The sequence below is a fragment of the Hyalella azteca genome, unplaced genomic scaffold, assembly GCF_000764305.2.
Source record: "Hyalella azteca isolate HAZT.00-mixed unplaced genomic scaffold, Hazt_2.0.2 contig17970, whole genome shotgun sequence".
Lineage (NCBI taxonomy): Eukaryota > Metazoa > Arthropoda > Malacostraca > Amphipoda > Hyalellidae > Hyalella > Hyalella azteca.
Genome location: NW_025947730.1, coordinates 348,714 through 372,772, shown reverse-complemented (window position 1 = coordinate 372,772; position 24,059 = coordinate 348,714). Strand labels below are relative to the sequence as shown.

The 24,059-nt window shown below is 36.0% G+C and overlaps 1 protein-coding gene across 3 annotated transcripts; it reads right to left on the bottom strand.

The window, feature by feature from the left end:
* Positions 1-215: 215 nt before the first annotated feature.
* Positions 216-16,877, bottom strand: LOC108667308 (tudor domain-containing protein 7). 3 transcript variants are annotated; one of them, XM_018154324.2, is made up of 22 exons: positions 16,700-16,877; positions 16,255-16,343; positions 15,786-15,893; positions 14,984-15,502; positions 14,376-14,510; positions 12,945-13,100; positions 12,310-12,492; positions 11,334-12,077; positions 10,997-11,144; positions 9,652-9,755; positions 9,030-9,155; positions 8,512-8,610; positions 8,027-8,141; positions 5,946-6,067; positions 5,048-5,161; positions 4,124-4,234; positions 3,700-3,818; positions 3,191-3,306; positions 2,785-2,900; positions 2,377-2,531; positions 1,660-1,814; positions 216-1,352 (listed from the first exon to the last, which is right to left on the bottom strand). In XM_018154324.2, exons 1-22 carry the CDS (start codon positions 16,866-16,868, stop codon positions 1,036-1,038), a joined length of 4,020 nt encoding a protein of 1,339 aa, XP_018009813.1. In that variant the 5' UTR covers positions 16,869-16,877; the 3' UTR covers positions 216-1,035. The 3 variants fall into 3 exon arrangements, with proteins under 3 accessions (XP_018009813.1, XP_018009814.1, XP_018009815.1); XM_018154325.2 differs by having other exon boundaries at positions 14,984-15,499; XM_018154326.2 differs by lacking the exon at positions 5,048-5,161.
* Between the last annotated feature and the right edge of the window lie 7,182 nt (positions 16,878-24,059).

Sequence of the window (24,059 nt, the reverse complement as noted above, 5' to 3'; positions counted from 1 at the left end):
GAATAGCACTTTACTACTATGAGCTGTGTTGCACTGTACTACAATACTATTCTAATTATTTGTGCACACAGTAAAAATTTAGTATGAGAAATGGATAAAAGTTATTGGAAGTTTGCAGCAAGGAAATTCACATTCCACTGCCTTGAAACAAATTTAAATTCATTTCGCGACGATTTAGAAGGATCAACACAGAGTCCAGAATTTCAAGGCATTCCTTGATAGAGAATTTCGTTGAAACTATCCACGCAAAAAATTAAAACAAAGGACAGGAAATTCCGCTATAAACAAGACGCAAAAAATATCACATCGTAGAAACATACCATCCGTTAAAATTTCACAGGATCAAATCGAAAAATCGATTCCACTGAACGTAAAGGAAAAAAAATACATTATTGAACAATACCAATAGCGAATTGGGCACTTAAGGCCAGGTAACAGGTCAAGATTTTCTAAAGGATCCGTATTGGACTCGTCAAGAACGCGATTCCCGGTCAAAATAGCCTTATGCAAGACTTGTCTAAACATCTACCATGGCAGCAAAGCAACAAAACAAAATGCTTCAAGTCGACACGTCTCAATGACGTGTGGCATCAGGTTTCGACGTCCCGGCTGAGGATCTCAACGATTTAGCTGCCATACCTAGCACTGTTGTAGGTATAGATCTACCTCTAAGCCTTATTTTGTTTCACGCAGCATAGATTATTTTATGCACAGTTGTTGCTCGCATGAAGTTTCAGTGTCTAAACGTGTTTTTTTTCTGTTATAGCCGGCGCGATGATGAGCACAGTTTAATAGAGACATCGCAAAATAATTGATTGCAAGGCTTATCATTCCTAAAAAAGGTTCAGCTCCACAAAAAATATCAACAGCTTTCCGATGAAAATACTTATAGAAAATGAAAAGAATATAATACAAAATTCGCTGGTATTGAATATCAGAAAAACGAATGATGAAATCAGACAAATGGCAGCATTTAATGGAGCCAAACCACATGAATCAAGGCAACATAGGAGGCGAAATAACCCGTGCTAGGAATTACACTGCAGGCCGTGGGGACAGTGGAGTTGAAACCCCTGCTACACTTCCAGCCGATGGAGTAGGCAAACCCCAACCCTCCGCTATGAGCAGCTCATCAATGTACACGTCAGTTGAATCGTATGTTGACGTGTCCACGAGCTTCAACATGAGCCGAGGCATGGCAGACGTCTCGGCCATGTTGCCAGGATCATTGATGGTTAAGCCTCGATCCAACGAGATTCCCATGACGAATGAAACAAATTCCTTGCCCTGCACCAAGTCCCGGAAGCGGCACGCATCTTCTGGGATCCAATCTCGACTTTTGGGACGCACACCTGAACACCGTGATAATATTTAAGCCAAAATAGTGTTCTCTTCAAATCTAATTCACAACAACAAATTATTTACCAGAACAAACTTGTTTTCAAACAAGTTTCTGTGATATTTCACAATGGCTCCTATCAGCATAAAAAAATGTAAGTTACAACGTAAATTTTCCAATTAATCTGCACTATATGTCAATTTAAATGCAAGTATACAAAGCAAGCTTTAAAAGTAAGCTAATGGAGGACCTAATTTGGATTGGCAAAGTAGCTGATATTCAAATGAACGTATTTGCAGAAAAAAAGACTAGTGACTGACCATACAAACTGGCCCTGATGCTTTGCCATGGCATTTTGGCAAACGATGGTAAGAGTTTTCGAACGCAGTTGCTTGGTAACACAAAGCAGTCACCAAAGTCAACGAAGACGCCACACAGCAGCTCCGAGTCACGCATCACGCTGTTTACGCACACTCTGCAAATGTGTAAAGTGTTAGTCGTCGTCACGTGAAAGTCAAGTTACCCCCTTTTGAAAGAATTACCTTGAATTATGCTTTGCAAGGGAACATCAAGCAGTAGGGCCTCCTAAAATGTACATACGGTATTTTAAACGTTTTGTTGCACTGCTGTGCGTATGCGACGTCTTCTTATTGTACAGAAATGCATATGCATGTCTCATAATTATTTACAATTTTTTATCGTCGTTGGAAACAAATTCTTGTTGATGGCGAAGTTGAGGCTATTCATTTATTTCCATGTTCACAAAATTTTTTCAAAAATAAAATTATTGGGCTGATTTTCAAAAGTCGAGAATATCTTTGACCGATTCATGAGCAATGAAGCAAATATTTGCTTTTGTGTACGATAATCTCGAGCAAATAGGAATGCAAAAATTCAAAAATACAAAGAGATACGCAAGATCATAACTGGTGATATCGTGATTAGGAGACATACGTAATAGGTGTGCAACATTCGGTGATCGGGATCATCAAATGTTGCACACCTCACCTGTCTCTGCAGACACATTAAGAACTAACCTGTACCAGTAGGAATCAGTGTGTAGAGCGGCATAGTAGCCCCCGACAACGACCTCATCTACTCCAACTTTGCCCTGATCGTCGTGTGTGGTGTAATGCTGTTGCATTTCACGACGCAGTTTCTCTAGCTCATTGTACTCCTTGACCGAATGCACCTGTAGGGGTCAAACTCTCAACTTCATCTGAACAGTTCTTTGACTGACTATACCTGTAGGATACAAACTCTCATTTTTGGGTAGGCAACTGTTCGACTGAAACAAGTGGTGTGCAATATGTAATGGTACAAATGATAGAAAATTAAGAAATAAAATTTGAAATCGTATTAATAGGAAGCTGACAGCAAATCGAGTGGTACACAAACTAAGCTAACAACACATTATAGCAGGAGGTAAAAGTAATATAATTTACAGCAAAGTTTGAGGGATTGGCAGCGAAGGTGACGTGCACGTCAAAAGTTTCCCCCACGCTGGGTAGGCAAGGTGGCGCTATCTTGGGGGTGGGGGGCTGAGTCTTCCCTACAGCACCTGTAATGCAAAGTTATTTCAAAAATTAATTTAAGCTATAATTAATAAATAATGTGATATAATAATTTACTAACAAATATGAGCCTAAATTATTTTCCCAAAAATACACCACTGTAGATAGGGAAAATTTGTATTCATAATTTAAGAAGGCTAAAAACAAATAATCATAGCTCTACTAACTATGAAATGCAAAAGTCAACATAATTAATAGAACCGTCAATAATTCAAGCCGTAGTTATTACCATGAGATGAATTTAAAATCTGCTTAGCAAGTTATCTCAATTGCCTACCTCTAGCAGACATGAGTGAGCTGAGGGAGGTTGAGGACGCAGCACTCTCCAACACGCTGCTGCTGTTCATGCCTCCTTCACTGCCTTGGCTCTCGTTGTTGTTTTCTTCATAGTTGCTGCTCAGCATCAAAAACATCAATTTGATCATAGGTAAAAATTTTCCCAGTTTTTTCGCTCAACAAACAAAGTCAAATCTGTATGGAGAAAGCACTGGAAGTTATTGGCTCGACAGAGATTGTAGGTTTTGATTAACTGGTATCACTATCACAATTTATGAAATAAGCATTTCTTTACAAGCCATTTACTATCATTGTCTTAAAGGCCAAAGTTCATCACTCCTACCTTCTCCAAACCATATCAATATGCTTTACCATGAATTGATGGTTTAATTCTCCTCCTTACATACACTAACCTTGAACACTGTTTCTTTTGACGTGATTAGAGAGGAAGAGTTACCAATGAAAGTAATTTCAATTTCATGCGACAAATGAGTTATAAAGAAGACTCACGAGAAGAGTTGAGAGTCTATGGCTAGCGTCTCATTGATGGAGATGAGCTCGTTCTGTGGCAGGAGGCGCTTAAACAACAGCACCTCTGGCACTCCAGTCACTGGGTCAACCCTCACAGTCTGCAAATCAAATAGAAAATAAAATGTGATCCTCAGATATAACATTAACGTTTAATTTCTGGTATTGAGTGTTCTCCGGTAAGTTCAGAATAAAATAGGGCAATCTGAGGGATATGGAAATAAATGAAAATTATACGGTGTTTTGACACACAAGAGTTTATGTGTCCTCTATCAAGACGATACAAATGGGCGAATTTTTTTGTGAAATAATAGTTCCTAGTAGTTTTAAAATGATGGTTGAAGATGTAGGCAATATTGTACCTATACCATGCATCAAGGTACATTTCATGTATCGAGGTAAGCACCTTGAGGAGTACGGGGCTGGAGGTGGGCTGTAGCTCCTTCAGACGAGCCGATGCTCTCTGGGTCCAGCGTAAGCCAGGCGGTGGCAAGTTGGCCAGAGTGCACTCCATGGCCTGCACAAACACATGGATGCTCTCAAATTTGTCAGTCAAACTCTATCTAAATCTATAAGCAAAAAAATTGCACTAACACGAACTTGTTGCTGGCAAGTTTGCAGTTGAACTACAGCATATTGTATAAACTAAACGATGCGCCGCACTAAGACGTGAACTCAAGTAGCGAGTCTGAAAAAGGTCAACTCATGAAGCTCTTCTGTCCCTACACCGGAACCCTATCAACAACAGGTTTATTATCACTTGTTTCTAAATCGTCAACCTGAGACCTCCTCTGTATTAATAAACCTACTAAGAATCGGATGAGATGGAATATTCTATCACTATAGAATATACAGGGTGAACCAGAATTAACTGACCCTTTTAATTTGTTAATAAATAAAAAACTAAGAACGTTATGAAGTTGAAACTTGTTTTATTTAAAAGAAGAACATTTTTATGGTAATATTGTATCCTAGTTAAAATACTGTATCCTATTACAATATTTTATTATTGTATTAGTTAAAATATTTATTATGTATAAATAATATATATTAGTTAAAATATTGTATGTAATATTGTATCCTAGTTAGTTATTGTATCCTAAAAACTTGGATACAATATTACCATAAAAATGTTCTTCTTTTAAATAAAACAAGTTTCAACTTCATAACGTTCTTAGTTTTTTATTTATTAACAAATTAAAAGGGTCAGTTAATTCTGGTTCACCCTGTAGAATGGAGAAAAACGGACTTTAAAATTCTCCTGGGGCGCGTACAAGTGAACCAAACTAAGTTGACCTGACTATCCCGATACCTGCGGGCTAGAACTGACCTGAGGAGGCAGGACGTGGAGCAAAGGCGAGACGCGCGAGAGCAGCACTAGGTGGTGTGAAGCGACCAGCTCACTCACTCCCCAGTCGATACACTGAGCGCTTACTATATCCGTCTATACCAGCGCCCGGGTGTTAGCAGAACAGGTTAGCAACACAGAACAGGTTAGCAACACAAAACAGGTTACAGCAACAAGTGGTTAGACATGAAAACATTGGTTACGTCAATGCACGTGGTAAACTTATGAAATGGATGAATCAACGGTTAGACAATAACAATAAGGAGGAAAAAACGTGTGTTAGGTCGGGCAATTTTTTTTATTAGTTGGGGCAAAAACAATTCTGGTGTAACACCACCTAAAACTAACATTAAAAAAAAAACGAGTTATCACAAAAGCCATGGGAATTTAATAACGAACAAGAAAGATATCATATATTGGAAAATAAAGATCTGGCCTTAGTCAGGAAAAAGATAGAATCACGGAGACCTTAACGCACCCTACTTAATGATCAGGTGACAGGTTAAATTGAACAAAGGATGAGATCAAAACATGGTTATAATAAACAAATGTTATAAAAATAAGACACACGAACTTCTCATCAGCATATCATTTATACAACTCACGGGAAAAAGGAGTTACGGTTAGCACAATTAATGATTAGAATAAAGTCATCATCATAACGCCCCTCAAAACGTGGCATTAAATAATAAGAGAAACAAGTTAGAAACGACAAACCAAAACTAGGAACTCGCTGTGAAACGGGCAAAACGACCACCAGCTGTTTCCTATGATCATTTGCTTCATTAATGGCTATAAACTAGGTATTAAATTATTGGGGTGAGTCAAGTTAGGATTGGATCTAGACTGTAAAAAATCAAACAAAATGACCGGCCTTCACCTGCTCCTTTTTTATTACAGATGAAACTCTCACGCGATGCCAATCTTGGTCATAGGTGAATCGAGCCAAGTAAAGTTTAGTGAGGTCCACGTCTGAATCTCCTGACAGCTCCTCAGCACGTTCTGCTCAGCAAGAAAGCAGCATCATCGACCAATAAGTAAAGGTGCAATCTTAACGAACTTGACCTCTTAGCTTCAATTTATGGCGGTAATCCATTACAAGATTGCCCTACGCAAAATCAAAAAATTTATGCAAAATGTAAAAAATTCAACTAATCTAACACGTAACTATAACTAAGAAATTGTAGCCAAGTCGTGTAACACAGTGCTCATTATAACAGAAGTGTGAAATAAAGCAATTGACCGTGAGATCATTGTTGATAAAACATTGATGCACAAAGCCATATCTATGACGAAAATAAATAAAACTGTCATGCTAAGTATACATGCTTTTAAAAGAGAACATGCTTCTCTATCCTCAGTCCTACAATTGCAATCAGTTCTCACAAGGCTGAAGACATTTGAAAGAATTTGCCAAGTTGAAATTAAAACTCTATCAAAAATTAAGAAGCAATGTCACGGTAAACAAACCTATTAACTAATGCAGGCAGTTAAGAAGAACATAGGCGTTGTTCAAACAGCGTTTTATTAAAAAATTGACAGAGATTCAAATATCCTAGAATGTACCAGAGGTCCAAGCTACATTCTTGAAATTAATATTGAAGCTGATGATGAAGTTGAAAAAAACACCAACACTTTCAGTGAAATTTGTTTTAATTTTCTCAACATTTTCTACAATATTAAATTGATAGTTAATTTGCGATTTGACCAATAAAATTCATTTATTCCTTGAATTCAAAAGAATGGCCGTGATCACGGTAAATTTAGTACTTATTTAGAAAAATTCAATGATTTAAATCATGCTTTCTGTTAAAAGTTAGGTAATTGATCTTGAAAGTTTTTGAGAACAAAATTTAATGAAAATTACTGAAACAAAAACTGACTACCATCCTGCCGACAAACTGGTAAAATTATCTACTGATAAAATAAGGTTTTAAATGTCATAACGAACCATGCAAATGTTTCACGAATGCATAGAAGTTACCCGACAATTCAAGAGGTAGTTATGGGAAACTTCTGGTTTGAAGATAAAAGTTTACGGGAATTCGTAACCGTACAGAAAGTGGTATGTTAGGACATAATGATTGACTTAAATGCCTTATATGCATTGACATAATATGCAATCAATCGTAACTGAGTTAATCGCTCGTTCATTAAGACTGTTTAGATGATCATTAACCTGAATGACCTAGGGTAATTGCGTTAAGTTAAGGAATAGTGCACGTATGTGGGGGGCAAATATTCTCGCCCGAGGCTACTCGTGACAAGAACAAACCTCAACGTGTGTGATGACAATCATTTCAATGTGAAATAAGGAGGAGTTAGACTCATGCACGGTATAGGAACACTGATTAAGGTTAACTTACTTATTACCAGAGAGCTCCAAGCCTTGGGAGGAATAAGAGGGATAGAAACAACAGTACGTAAACAATGAAAATTTGTATCCGTAATCGTTACCTGATACTTTGTCCATAGATTGGTATTAATTTTTGTCTAGCCTGAGTAATGGAAAATTTAAAATATATACATATTTATACACTTACCTCAAATATTGATTTATTGAAATGAATAATCGAGGTATTTCCAATCAAGACTGCTTTAATAATTAATGCTTTCAAATTAGTCGATTTAAACACTGAAACGCTTTAAATTTCCTTTATTATATAGATTCCTTGAACACCTAATTATTTTGGCAATTAATTTTTTAATATTCTTGCCCTATGCACCTGAACTATAAACAAATTTCTACCTTTACAACTTTCAATGAACTCCATCTACTATTCAACTACAAAATCCAACAGTCGGCAGAGTGAATATGGGACGTTACGATATCATTAAAAAAAAAAAAAGGTTTTCACGTTGCAAAAATTTAAGTTGGATGTATTACAATTTCTTAGCCATCTATAGGAGCTATTTAGATAAAATCACGAACACATAACTTGGCCAACTTTGCTGTCTCACCTCTTGCAACAGCGAGCATGCGCTCCAGCAAGCTGTACGTCTCGGACTCAACCGTTACAAAGACGCGCCCATCGTCGCACACGTTCGTTACGAAAGCTTCAGCAATGCCTCCAACCTGACAAATGCTCAATATTAATACTCTTATCAATAATAGCATCAGAAAAACAAATATAGAATAATATAATAAAAATTTAAAAATTGTGAAATTGTGAAAAAAAAATTGTGAAGGTCGAATTTTAATATATCTCCACGCAGAGCAAGAATTTGTTGTGTTTCGTCTTTTTAACTGCTAGACCAAACGTCAATATTGTTCACAATACAAAACTATTTATATTCAATAGAATAGGTACTTCTTCAAATCAAACAAAACTTGAATCTGCAAATTATAAATAGTATAATAATAATTATCTCAGTTATATTCAAATTCAAGTCTAATATAAAAAACGAATCTGATCTACAAATTCAGGAGTGGGAAGAAAACACACCTGAGGCAGCTGGGGTTTAGTGAAACTTTCAGGCACAATTTGCAGGAGCTGTTCGTTGATGTTGACCTTCTCTGACGATGAAGTGTTGTAGAGCACAACCTGCAACAATAACAATTTATTCCCAGAACTTTGCCACGATTTTAAATTTGATTGACTTAAATATTATAAAATCTTGACAAATAACGTGCTTTGCACTTGAGATCACCGCCACGGTGTACTTAACCATTCATATTTACACAACAAATCCATTTTGCAGTTGGATAATTAGCGTTGGTGATAAAACCACATTTAAATCTTCTATGGAATCACCGGTGTCAAAAAAATTTTTTTTGGACGAAATAAAGCTAAAGTCATTAGGGAATCACAATTAGCTTCAGAATCATGAGAACTACTGAGAGATGAGTAGTACCTATCTCTCTATTTTTTTGAAAATTTTGGCAACACTGAATGTCTGGCCGAAGTAAAGTTTGAATCATGAATGAATGAGAATCAGCAGAACTACTGAGACGGACAAGGACCTGGACGGTAGGAGTTCTGGCGACGACAGTGGCGCTGAATGTCTGGCCGAGGACGACAGTGTGTAGGGCGGTCGTCAGAGGCGCGCACCGCACGCCCTCCAGCTCACTTAGAGTTGCCGTCACGCACTGCGCATGAATACTCAACGAAATTAGTGCACATGAATAATATCATTTTAAAATCTTCTCCACATTTATACTCATCATTCTTCAATATCTATTTCTACTGTTGAAGTAGAAAGGAGACTCGAAACGTATATTCAAATTAATGCTGCGTTCAGAATGAATATTTGCATTAAAGATCAGGAAAATATTTATTCAAGAATAGCTTCTTTCAATTCAGAATAATGAATGCCATTGTCGCTGAACCCAACAATAGATTCATTTCAGAGAAGAAATAATTCCAGTGTAAAGACAAGGAATTTAAAAGCAAAGGAAACGCCATGCAAATTTATCATATCGATATTGAAAACGTAAAGACAATGCCTTGAACTCATAATTAATTTCCAATGGCATGATTGCAGGCACGTGAGGAAACAAGTATTGCCACATACTATAATGGGATGATCCTAATGATATTGTCTGTAGATACTGAGAGATAACTTGTTAAGCTGGTATCCATCACCTGACACGGTAATTCAAGGAACTCCGGCGAGATCTCATAAATGTTCTCTATTGCCACCTCTTCGGTGTCGCCGTGGTCCACCAACAGCGCAGAAACTGTAGTTTCTGCACAAAATAACATCATTAATCTCTGCTGTATCTATTCCACATTCTCTACGGCTACGATAAGCAAGGGCTCATATTTGCATTTTAATTGCTGAAAAGACATTTTTCTCATAGCTTAAAACTCCATAAATTCAATACCAACTGCACTATCAATATTTTTCGGTAATTTCAGTTCGTCTTTTTAACACGTTTTTCTTAGCTTAGCTTCGCGTTTGTGTGTTGTTAACATTGATAACGAAAATTAGCCCACTTCTGATTGCTCTAGAGATCTGAAATTCGGCATGCAGGCTATTTTCGCCTAACAATTTCAGATACAATCATAAAAACTAGCAATTAGAGACCGAAATTAGTTTAATTGAGTAAAGTATATATATAGTATATATATAGTATGACGTGCGGGCGCTGACGTTATAGACGAGCAGGCACTGACGCTGCGTATCATCGATACGTACGTCAAGTCATACTTAATCAAAGTCTTAATCGTCTTTCTTGTGGACTAAAAAGTAGAAAATAAATTATTGTTCGCCCCAAAAAAAACGTGGGTCGGGCTGTACGTTCACCATCAAGTGTTCAAAATTCGTGTGTTGTGTGCTTATCGCTTTAATCATAAATCTACCCGACACACGTTTTTGGGGGGGAGCCATAATTTATTTTCTACTTTTTAGTCCACAAGAAAAACGTGGTTTTTTAAAAAGATTTTTTAAATATTTTATTTGACGTTCTTTCAAAATCCAGAACACTGATGACCCGAAATTACTACTTGGAGCACGAGGAGTTGCAGCTAATATATTCCAGGGCAATACTGATACTAAATATGTTAGTATATTTAAATATCTTCCATAATGAAGCAACTCGCAAACCAGATACACGCCAAAGCTTATCCTAACTTTTGTTATTATTCCTCCTTGATTATAATGCTTTTAAATGGGCTTTCTGGTCATGGAATGTGGTTTATATCTTCCTGATGTCGATTATTTCTTTTAACATCATAAAACTTACAACGCTGGAAATAGTGCAGAATATACAACAAATGTTTTCTTTGTTGCAAAAATTTTTGCAACCCCACATGCAACTCACAAGATAATAATGAACATACGATCCTACTGAGAAATTTAACATTAATAATAATACTAAGTCGAATTTAATGCAAGGAAAGTGGACAGACAAAGAAAGATGAGCAATAAGGGAATGACAGCCAGAATTGAAAGAGAATAGGGAATGAAATTAAAGAGTCAACCCACCCGTGACCCCCACAACGAGAACCCGGAACCACGTCTCGTGGTGGCACAGGACATAGTAATGGCCGAGCTCAACGCTGGTCGGTGCTGTGCAGTGGATCTTGTCGAAGTAATGTAGCTCCATCTTGGTAACAAGCTCCTCGTACTCACACTGTAAGAAGAGAAATTTTTACTCTAAAAATATAGCCAAGAGGATAAGAAACATGATTTTCAGCTTTTTCTGGTTCTAGATTAACATTGTCAAAGAAGTTGAAATACCAAGGATATATTTAACATGAAACTCAGGATTTTCATTCAAGTCAGTGATAATTTATTTAGCAATAGATAGATTTAGACTTACGTTGTAAGCGTCACCGATTAAGCGGAAACAAATCCTGCAGTCGTCGAGAATGTGGGAGACGTAAACCTGCCATGTGTCTTCATCCGGCAAATGCATCACAGGAGGATGGTGAGTGCTTCTAGTCAAGGCTGGAGGCGTGCTGCTCTCGCTGCCATGGCTGTGATTTGAGTCTCCTTCATCCTCGACAGCAGTAATTGAAGTTTTAGGTGATGTGTTAAACAGTTGTCTTGATTTTCCGACATCAGAATCCGAATTTACAACAAGGTTCTTTTTCAGAGAGAGCGTTTCCAATTTGGTTAGGGTCTTAGCAGCCATTTCATTGGAGACTTTAGATACTCTTTCTGAAGAGTTTGAGGAACAGCGCATATCAATATGGGACTTAGGGGAAGCCTCTAGAGATAATTGATGCTCTGACAGATTCAAGTGTGGTTTGATCCGAATCTCAGAAGCAGTTTGAGGACAGGAAGATATGGCAACTGCAGCTTTTGCTGGATGCACAGGCATAGTGACGGCTCTAACGAGAGATGGTCTATTGGTATGTTGTTTTTGCTGCTGCTGATGATTCAGACTAGACTCCTGAGCTTGGTGCTTTTGTCCCGATTGTAGAGGTGACAGTGGTTGAGAAATGTTTGGTAGACTAGAAGGTTGTCGTGTGTCAGTCTGTGAATGCTGCTGCATCGATAGGAAGGGTAGCGAGTGATGAGCCAATGAATTTGTTGCAGCCGCTCTTTCCAGGTTAGCATCCTAAGCAAGGCAAGAATATTTAACAGGAGACAATATAGATCTTAATTCATACAAAATGATCGGATTTTACAAAACATACATTTTATGACAAGATTAATTTATGATATCTTTAGGCTATTCATGTCAGAGTAGTATACTACAGATAAAGATTAAGGCGACGGTTTCTGAGGTCTTATTAAAACTTCACTCAAAAACAGGCCGCCTGCATTGATATTCGATCATAAAATCTCACATTTTTCTTGTAGAGCACCCAAAGCTTTTGATGTTGGGTGAAAGCTAGGCCTGTATTAGCGAACTGCTGCTCACGTTCATTAGCCCGTTCACAGAAATCAGGAGGAAGGTTTTCTCCAAACTTCTTGAGGTAAGTCTCGCACAGATGGCTGAACCAGAGGCCGTGTATTTCGCCTTGTAAAAGCTGCAAAAAATAGGTTGCATCACAGAAAAGATACGAGGACCCTCTTGCTATAGTTCAGCCTCTCAACACGCCAGCCTGTCTCGATCAAAAATCGAACACCAACCTTGAGATAGAAACATTTTCAATTATCCTTACTGCTATTCTCATCTTCCATTTTAGATGGGGTCATAATCTAGACTCTAATCAAAGTAAAAATGTATTCATTAGAGTATGGGGGTTGATAAGGCATGAACCTCCTTGCAATCAGTTATATCCTAAATTACAGCAATGTTTAGTAACTTATCTCAAATAAAGTCATAGAACTTGTGTGTCCTCTTTTGTGATTAGCAATTGAGCGGCTGATAACAGACCAGTTCTATTCAGTCAGTTAGGATGGGCAATAGAAGCCTTTCCTACAAATGATCTTAAAATAGATTTCATGATATTGTAAACATAATAAGTTCAGAACCAACCGTTTTTACTCTCTCTAGGCAGAGTTCAAAAGAGCCTGTGAGAGGCAGATCCATTAAAAGCTTAATTTCTGCCAAGGCTTTTTGGGCAACAATGGACTTTGCCTCAGCTGCGTTTGCACGCTCTTCTGGATAGCTTGAATAACATTTTCCATTCACCTGATGAAGAAAAAATTACTCAACATAGTTTCAGTAATAATTACTTAAAAATCATTCCAGTAATGAACAATGATACTCGTAAAGCTGCAATTTGGCAGAAATTCTTTCTACAAGGAATCATCCTTAGTAATTGGCTTCTTGTATGCACATACGAGGCATGTTTTTTAAGTCAGTACCGTCTTGAAATTAAAAAAAGACGTGCAAAGAATGCAATAATTTCAGAATGCAATAATTCATAATGCAATAATTTCAGAATGCAGAAGAATGCAATAATTTCATTTTTACACGAAAGCCTATACCTCAATCAATTTTTCTACATAATTTCGGTGAATATTGAGCACTTGTCATAACGTGGCACCTGTTTTTTGAATACCCTCCTGATAAAATTTTGCCACCTGACTTGTTATTTTAATTCCAAAACGGTACTGAATTAAAAAACATGCCTCGTAATAAAACATCCTTTGTGTACAAAAACTAAACTCTCAAGTAAGTGTATATTTTTATATACTAGGAACTCATTAGTTTGGTCACAGTCTAATAATATGGACATGTGTGGTTGCTCTTGTTTCTGCAATTATAAACAAGGCTTGGACAATTCTTATGTGATTACTCAATGTCACGATGAACTGTCGATATTAAAAAAGAATGATTCTTCAGAGCAAAGTATGAAACAAAGTGAATTGAAATCACCAGAACTTGCTTGTTTTACAGCAGAACAGAAGGAACGATTAAATGATTTGGGCAATGATAGAACAAATAAATTCTCTTGACAATTTAAAATTTGCTAGTTCTTGAGGTGTCAAGTTATGTTTAAGAATAGAAGCGAGATGTGAGAAGCAAAAAAACTATGACAAACTGGTCAAATCAAGTCAATAAAAACACCATCTCGCAAAACTGAAGACATCAAAACGTAACTATTTCAGGCTTTCAGCAAATATCATAAAGGTTCTACAAAAATGCCTTGGGAATTGACGAGATTACTTTACTCATGGGCTGAGTCTGTCAGACTTGCTTTTTTCAAAATGCTTGATGAGCTGGTCTGTTATGCTTGTTTTGTCAAATTGCTTGAAATTCTGGACTAAGGTGGGAGAAGATCAGAGACAAGACATTTGGGACTGTATTGGGTGGAATCTGGAACTTGGCTGAATGACAAAGACTTGCCAGCCAATGATAAACACTACAGTTCTACTTTAATTTGAGAATAATACGTAAACACATAAGGTCTAGTTATTAAAAAAAGGTGAATAGTTATTATTATAGTAAGGCAGACCTCACCTTGAGAGTAGCTATCCATTTCTTGTTCATTGGCAGCAGAGTGTACTCAGGGTTAGAGTAGCCCAGTTTCTTTGCAAGGACCTCAAGTTCCTCTTGGGTATTGCCACCAGCCCTTTTCTTGTCTTGCAGGATTGACTTTTAAAGGAGAAAGAAAATAAATTAATTTAAATAAGATACCTAATTCAAATACTTCATAACATGCTTACCGGTATATCTAATAGAAACTAACAATTTTCAACTCTTTCAAAGTAGGCTTGAAAATTTGAGAATCCCAACAAATACAGCCATCAGCTTCAGCAACGAATTTGCTTGGAGTTCTAAATTTAACTTCATCAAAAAATATCTGAAATGCTATGATAGGCAATGATCAAATTATATAATGATGAAAGATTCACTTCTAACACACTTATTATGATTCACAGTGACGAGCTTAGTATTTATTTTAGAAACTGTAAGTTATGAATCACACATTCAAGGTTAACTCTATTAAATAATTCTTCATTTATAAAATTCATTTAAATTTTCCTTTCAAATAGTGTACCAAGTAAATCATTTTAATAAAAAATCCTAATAATCTTAGAGTGCAAGAAATCTCAATACCAACTTACATCCGTGGATGTTGAATCATTCAACATTCTTGGGCTAGTAGGGCTTTCAACTTTCTTCTGATAGTTGTGAGCTGGATTTTGGTATGGAGGAGACTTTGGAAGCATGGGTGGTTTAGGGGACTTGACAGGCATTGGCTTGGCTTGTGGACTCGGAGGCAATAATGGCTGAACAAGCTGCAATGGAGATGGTGGTGGTGTTGGTAGTTTTCCAGAAACAGTTGCCATGGAAGCAGAACCTTGAAAAATCAACTGTCGCTGAGGAATTGGTTCACGATGTGGTGGGTTGAGGTTAACATTTTCTGGTCGTATGGTAACATTAGCCATCAGTGATTGAGGATGTGGCCTTAAATGGTGGCCAAAACCTTTGCCTCTAGAGTTACCACGGTAAACTCCTCTTCTAGCTCCTGCTTGTTGAAATGGAAGGTTCTGAATAGGAGCAGTTGGTGGATGTGGAAGAAGAGCTTGACGAGGAAAGGAACGCGGGATAGGTCGCCTCAATGCCGACCCTTTGCTTTTCTTCTGGGAAGAAATTGAAGTTATAGAAATATACAATTCCTTAACTGGAATTTATAATTCTAATTTCTGTTTGCTGGAAACAATGGCAGCATTGAGATAAGTATAAATAAAATGTTTCAGAAAATAAAATTGAAACTAATTCATCAGTAATAAGCATAGAGAGAAAAGAGCATTTTTTCTCCCCTTTTCCACGTTTTTGCCATCATGCAACAAACCACCAGTGAATAAATAATTTGAAAATTGTATTAAAACAGTAAATTTTTTGCAAGATACATTTAGTTCCTACCTTTTTTGAAACTGTTTTTTGTCCTGAAACAAGAGCATGTATGTGGTCCCTAGCAGTTGCAGCCGTTTGTACATACAGCACCCCGGAACGGTTCACCAACTGCACCATCTAATAAAATAAAAGGGAGCTTTAAGGATGCACATTCTTGTGAAAAAAAATTTCCACAGAAAATGTTGAGGAACAAAATCAGTCTAGTTTTGGCCTCACAATGACCTCCCTCCAACATAATATCAAATTAGCAAGCCAAGATAATCAGGAGAACAGCATTAAAGAATTTTTTTAATCAAAATTGACTGTGATGTTGTAAAAAAATTGACAACCATTGCACTCCAAAAAGTAATTCAAGACATGCACTATATGCAACTTGAATAAAACACTATAACAATCAAAACATTGCTAAAATAAGTAAGTAGAAATTGAGTGGCATGGTAATAGTGTTTTGTTAATGTGATAAATTTTAGTAAATAACCTCAGGGGCAGATTGCAGGAAACTGGCCAATGTTGCATGGTGAAGCTGTCGGTATGGGATGGGCTCATCCACCATTTGCTGATAGTCGCCTGGAAATGTAATGATGCCATAAACATAGAATTATTTAAATAAAGCCATTACCATCTTCCCTCAAAAGATTTTTATACCAAAAAGTACAAAGTCAACCAATTTAACAAATAATAATGTAGATAAAAAATCTGTGTATTGATTGCTCATTTTTATAGTGAATGCATTCGGAATCAAGACTTAATTTTTAAAATCATTATACATATACATTCATCACTGAACCCTACTTTTCAATTTTCATACATTGGAAACAAAAATAGAAATGAAATATAGTAGTTTTCACTTCAATTTAGTAAGATGAGTTACAAGGAAGCCCATGAATGGACATTGGCAGAGTTGCAAATTGACTTTCACTTACGCTCCAACTCCTTGATGGTGAGGTTGCCCTGAGCAGAATTAAGCAGCGACCTGACGAGCTGAAGCACGTTTTGTCTTTTTTCTTCCAGTTCTTTTGAAAGCGTAGGAAATGTATTGGAAAGGTTTTCATTTTGTGTTAGTTTTGAATTTTGACAATTCTGAATGGACATCTAAAAAAAATTCTTCTGAAAATAAAACTGAATTGAGAAGGGGATCATAGTGTTATATGATGTTTCCCATAGGCAAGAGGTTCTGTGATCCCCTTGCCCTGGTGAGGAAGATATCTATAAATATATATAGGTACATAAAAATTTCAAGCTGTTTATATGGCTGTCTCCATTTTGGAACACAAGATTTCCATTAGCTATATAACCTCCTATCTAATTGTTAACAGAAGCACATGGTCAGGCCAACAGATTTTAAAAGAATAATGAAATTTAATAACTCAGGTCACAAGTTTACAGTAATAGAAAAATTTCAATCCTGCTCTTCAGGATTGGAATAATCCACCTTTTCTCTAAAATATTGTGGTTTCTAAGCCATGCCTGTTTTAATTCAATTGGAAATCTTAGTTGCAAAGTCATGAATGTTGGTTCAATTGGAAATCTTGCGGTTCTAAAGTCATGTATTTTGGTTTGATCAAAAATTGCACAACTCACAAATATGCCATTAAAACAAAATTTGTAATTCTAAAATTTAGTTCTGCTCTCTCCCTAAAAAGCAAAAACTTCTGTGCAGCGTGCAGTAGGGTGTAAAATGTGTACAAAATGTTTTAGTTAATGTTCTCATAGTAGCAGTCAAGCTGCCAGCCTAAAATTATAACATGCTAAATTGTCTGACATGCTAAATTATCAGATGGAATGCAAAAGGTTTTTGTTGCAATTTCTAGGGTAAAATTAGAAATAGGACACAAAACTTGTTATGGCTTAAATATGAACTTCTACGGGTGAGAAAATATACATCAACAGGTCAAAACATGGATTTACTGCTGCAAATTTAAGAAAAAAAAAAGAACTCAGAAAGAGAATCACAGCCCTAAGAGAACATTTCTTCTACACTAGCTGGAAGCTGCCCTGGCATAATTCATTTTGTAAAAATTGAGAAGAAAGCCACATTTTACTTGAATTTTTTACAAATTTCAGATGAAAAAGTGGTTTTTACCTTGGAAATTTGGCCCAATATTTAACATTGGAGAGAATGATGGTTTGATGGAATAGATGGAAGTTGGAACTGATGACAGTTGTCAAGTCACATTGTCAAATATATGGGTATACCATAGCATCATAGCAGCACAGTGGCATTCCATATTAAATCTACAAGAACATGAGCTTCTGAGAAAATGGAGCACTCTGTCATAATCTAGAGTGCCACATGTCACTGCATCTTCACCCACAATTCCAATCAAGCACCAACTGCCGCAGAATCCAGTTGAGACAACAGACATGGCATCATGCCCAGCGCTAATTGGTCAAAGTCTGTCCAATGATAATTAATCCAGTACTACCAACACTTCTGTAATAGACCCAGGCATGAAATAAAAGATAATAGTGTTCTGTGCTGCTCCTAAAGATCTATGGCTTGTCCAAACCAAAGGATTTTCAATGAATTTCCTAAGGACTTAATTCATAAAAAATACTAACTATGTTTAGAGCATTTTTTGTTAATAACTTCTTACCATGAAACATTTCATAATCAAGCTTAAGCTCATTTTAAGGCTCTTAGCAAGGGCTATCGTATGGCGTCTCTGAAAAAATCCCATATGCTATTCATAAGGTTCCAGGCGTAAAATAAAAGCATCCCAAACTACCCCTGGGAACAGGGTAATCTGGGACACTTGAAATAAAACTCAATTTCAATACATTTGAAGCATGCTAAGTGTACGCATGACTCATCCATTACAAACAGTACTCTGAAGTTTTTCCTCTTCCTTTTTAGGTGATGTAGATGTAGAATAAATGACATTTACTGAGATTTTTACTTGCTTTCAGGCTGCACTGGTGCATACTAGTATTCCGTCAAACGATGTAAAAAGGGACGGGCGGGGTAAATAGGGACGAACGTCCCACATTTCGTAGAAATGTTGTAGCAGCTAAACTAATCAAAATATTGCAAAACTAAAAATAGTGGCATAAACTTCAACATTTTTACTATCTAATATGTATGAAGCTAGTCAAGAAATCAAACATTTGCTATCTCTAAAAAATTGCTGAAAAAAAGTGTGAAAAGTGCGATTTTGGAAAAGTACCTCTGCTAAGATCTGGAGCAAAAAAAATATTCGCCGTAGTGAAAAATTTTACTTACATAAAAGTTGCACCCAGGTGTCGGCTTGAAAATGTAATTGACAGAATTTGACTATCTCATTAAAAAAAAAATGGCAGCCATTTCCGCGCGATGGGGTAAAAAGGGACACCCCCTCGGGGTAATTAGGGACACCCTTAAAAATGCATTTACAGTAGAACCTCAGTCAGCAAAGGCTCCAGTTAACAAAAAAATTCATTAACAACAAAGAATTTTTATTACATTTACCTCACTGGGCAAAAAAAATTCACTTATTGAAAAATTAGTGTATCATCGGTCATCACAAAATTGTACATAGAATGCTATATATAGAATTGTGCACCAGGCATCATAGAATGAAAAGTAATTGACCTAAACTAAGATTTATTTCTTCAAAACATATGATGGTTGTCTCTAAAACATTATTTTCTGTTTCAGGTATGTTTTTCATGATCTTTTTGGTTATAGTGAAATCATTAGACTCGATTAAAATTGTGCAAAATTACAAACCATCCTGTAAGCTTACAGATACAGAAGAAATGCAACATGGCTGCTGATATGAAGCTTGCAGTGGACAAGGTTGTTGTCAATGCTCAATGCCATGTCCATGGATACAGTAATATCACATTAATAATATGGTAATTAATGAATATGGAAATATCATATCAGTAAAGGAAAAACAAGTAAAAATCACAGAAAATGTCATTTATTTTACATCTACATCATCTACAATGAAAGAGGAGGACTTCAGAATACTATTAGTAATAGATGAGTACACTCTGCATGCTTCAAAGGTTTGAAATTGAGTTTTATTTCAAGTGTCCCTTTTTACCCCATTTCAAGATTAATTCAGGAGCCTTTTATATACCTTACAAATAGCATGTGGAATTTTTTTGAAGATGCCATTCGATAGCCCTCGCAAAGAGCTATAAAATGAGCCTAAACTTGTTTCTGAAATGTTTCATGGTAAGAAGTTATTAACAAAAAATGCTCAAAACCGTTCCTTTTTACCCTGTTTGACAGTTTATAAAAAAATTCATGACTTTTCCATGACTCTCCATTCCATCAATATAATTTTCCAAGACTCGTATACGTCAGGTTTGGCATGACTGAAAGACTAACCATTCGTATTCTATCATCACCTACAGTCAGCTTGGTGATTTTCATTTTTTTTAAATAAAAAATAAATAAAAAATGATTTTTTTATTTTGATTTTTTTTAGCTTTTTCATCTTTGTTGAAATGTTACTTTTTATATTGCAATTAGTCCACTAACAACAACAGTATATGGCTGGCTAAAGAGGGCAGTTATTGCCTTTAAAAATGGCCAACAAGCCAAGGTGATGTTTACCACTTTGGGACTTTTGGGTAAACAATTATTGACAAGTCTATTCATTAGCTTTGTAAAGTTTGTATAGAGCAAGGTAATGAGCTAAATATTGACCATTGAACTGGCTTCAATATACAAGAACACCTCAGGAATGCGGATCTTCTAAAAATTGAAGAGTCACATAACAGATAGGTAGCTGATAGCACAGTACACAACACTATCAATAGATCTACTAGTTTTATGTCCTATAAATCTACCAGACTCTACCCTAGTCTAAACACACCAACTAGTACCGTAAAATGGGGTAACTTAGACCGGCGGGGTAACTTAGACCACTTTTCGTTTTTTTAACAAAAACCCCCACAACTCAAAAACTATTTGACATAGAAAAATTTTGTCAATGGGCATTAAAGGCCTAATACTGAGGCTACATAACACAATAGAAAGATTTGAAAAGTTTGCATATCTAATAGGTTAAAAAATTAAAAATGTGACCCAGAAAAAAAGCTATTATTTAAAGCCTGTCAGAGTACCCCCTCCAATTTCTTTATTTTTTGGTTAAATAACTCCAGGTTTTAATGCATTGTAGTAAAACTCTTCTAGTTACATATGCAAATGACAAATTTTAGGAAAGTGTCATAGTTTGCAAATGGGGGGCGCTGCCCCCAAATGGGGTAACTTAGACCACCTAATGTCAGCCCTGATGGGGTAACATAGACCGGCTTGGAAGTTAATATAAAATTACCATAAATAACATATTTTATGTTTGACAGCCTATTTATGTTTTTCCTTTATGTTTAAGACTCTACAGAGTCTTATATATGGTAATTTTAACTTAATTTCCAAGACAGTCAATATTACCCCATCAGGGCTGCCATTAGGTAGTCACATTTCCCTCATTATGGGGCAGTGCCTCCCATTTGCAAACTATGACACTTTCCTCAAGTTTTTCATTTGCATATGTAACTAGAAGAGTTCTACTACAATGCACCAAAAACCTGGAGTTATTTGGAGTTATTTTACCCAAAAATATAATTGATTTTACTACCCGGTCTAAGATACCCCAAGAGCTGGGGTAACAAAGACCATCACTTTTTTTGAAATTACATTAAGACTATGAGAGGCAGGAGCCAGCAATTTATGGTGAGTGAAGCTAGAGTATAAACCTGTATTTTGCACATTTCAATTAAAGTTTAATTTAGCTAGTAAAAAAATGGCATCATTTATAAAAAAAGTGGTCTAAGTTACCCCATTTTACGGTACCTAAAAAGAAATTAAAGACTGCCACTCAATATATTTAAACATATAAAAATTAAAAAATAAAAAAAAATTAAAAACTTTTTTGTAAAAAATCTAATGATTTAATCAGTATGATTTAATCATTGCCAGCCCAGGCAACCCTGCCTACAGTTGATAAATAGCAAATGTATAAATGTATAGAGCAGGCAGACACTGAGGAACAAAAATGACATATCTGAAAATTAAGCTCACAGAGGTATATTATAAATTCAATAGTGTCAAATCACAACAAATATTGAGTAATGCACACAAGATTGTACATGATCATGTCAATACAATTCAGAACACTCTTCAACACCCCTACCCCAACAATGTTCAGTGGTTCGACACTCTTTAATGTTCACCTCGCTCCAATGTTCAACACTCTTTAAGGCCCTGATTGAAAACCGAGAGGCTTCGAACAGTCTCGGCTCTTCCCTAGGCGTTTCTTCACTAATTAGGATAGACTTTACTCCACTCGCAAATGAGATGGCGATATGGATTTTTCCATACTTGCCCAGCTATTTATTTATAAGCGTTGACCAGTAACAAAATATATGTAAACTTTGTATTATAAGTTTTAATGAGAGGAAATTTCAAGAAAGTTTGAATATTATTGTTCATCAAGTCTGCGACTTTTACACTTTTTTTTAGATATAAACGGGTTGTAATTTTTATTGTCAATTGAATGGTGTATTTGGCATTCCTTGATCAGCTTCCTTGTTATAGATATTTTCTACCAAAAAATATTTATGATCGAGTCAGCTGATATGCGGAGGGAAAATCCCGCATACTAGCTGCTCAAATGGAGACGTTGTGCAATGTTTGAGGGGAAAGAGACCAGTATGGAATTCTGTATAGGTAATATATTATCATGTTAACAAAAGAAAATGTATCGAAAAATTTACCACCTTACACCTTCCACCGAAGTGACAATTGATAATGAGCTACACTGAGCTCGTCAAAAACTGCGGACACTCGGACAGCTGCACTTCCTCTAACTCGCTTGCGTGTGGTTCGAAAACCGATAAAAAGTCAGCGACTATTCCCTCCAATACATCACTAGTCGTGTATCCGTATCGACAAATTTTGTAATGAATATGTTCCAAAATAAAAAATAAAAATTACCTAAACTTTCGCAGAAAATTCTCACGATTTCACCAATACCAACAAAGTTCTCGAATACACACGGAATGATGGGATAAACTGCTAATCTTTCACGGCGTATGGCAACATTGTGTTGACTGTTGACATTAGACAAGACGGTGTCAAGACACCTTGTTTTGGTCTTGTAAAGTTCAATTTCATAATAAATAGATTTGATCCACATTTCACAGTGACATTTAAATGATGGAAAATTGTTTCAAAATTTAAACACCAATTGATACACTTCTAAATACGAATTTATTCATGTTTTTGCCCTATAATGTCGAATTTGTCTTGATAACTTCACTTCAAATCTTGAATGATTTTGTCTCCCATGGTGAGTTTTCAAACGTCTTGTGTCTTTTAGAAAATGTTGGTTGTTTATAAGCAGTAATTATTTTATTTTAATGAACCAAAGAAAGTTTAGTCATCAAAATGACAAAATCATTAAATTTAAAATATTAAGTTATATGAGTGAGATCATCAATTATCGAAGAAGCTGTAAGAAAAAAATCGTTGTTTTTGATGTAAAAGAAGGTTTTTAATTTAAAAGAAATGCAATACTTGATTTTCAGAAATACGATGCAAAAATTAATGATCCCTATTAGAATTCAACAGACGCAACTCATTCAGAATTAAATTGAAAAAGTTGGTACCTATTTGAAATTTATGATTTTACAAATTGCTTAATTGAACGCAGTGCAGAAATTCAAGATCACCTATGAGTATGAATTTAAGTCTCATGACTGGAGATCTCAAAATTTATTGTACTACCACGTATGTTTGATACATAAGCTTTTTGTCCTTTTGATGAAGAGTTTATTTAGGTTCTATTGACTGTAATAGGTAGAACGATGCGACATATTTGCGGCCATCCAACGATCGGTTGACAGCTTTGACTCTTGATACCACTGTACAAATATTGCGGTGGACACATCTTCCAGAAGTTTCAATGCAAAGATTCTTATTTAAAGGATAATAAATCGATTCGTAGTTTTTTTACTCAAATTACTCCCACCTATAGATATAAATGAACATTATTCAATTTATTTTAAACGTTTTTCATGAATTCGCATTAAAATATTTATTTTGAAATCAACCATGTCAAAGTAACGAAATAATTTGTTATAGTTTTAGGCTTCCGAAAATATTTCCAATCTCTATCAGAAATATCATAATTAATCATTCTCTTGCATTGACTATATTAACGTTATGATCCGTGCCGCCGCGATCATCATTTGTTTTCGCAATTGCATGCCAGGCGCCTTGTTTTGTTGTTCTATGTAGTCTCGCACTCTCGCTCCCATGAATTGCGTGTTTAGTGTATGCAT

Excerpts from the sequence above, each read along its gene's own strand:
- LOC108667308 (XM_018154324.2), bottom strand. The coding sequence starts at position 16,868 with ATGTCCATTCAGAATTGTCAAAATTCAAAACTAACACAAAATGAAAAC. Across the intron at positions 8,142-8,511 it reads CTAAACCCCAGCTGCCTCAG|GTTGGAGGCATTGCTGAAGC; the intron begins GTGTGTTTTCTT and ends AGCATTTGTCAG. Across the intron at positions 1,353-1,659 it reads CATCAGGGCCAGTTTGTATG|GTGTGCGTCCCAAAAGTCGA; the intron begins GTCAGTCACTAG and ends CACGGTGTTCAG.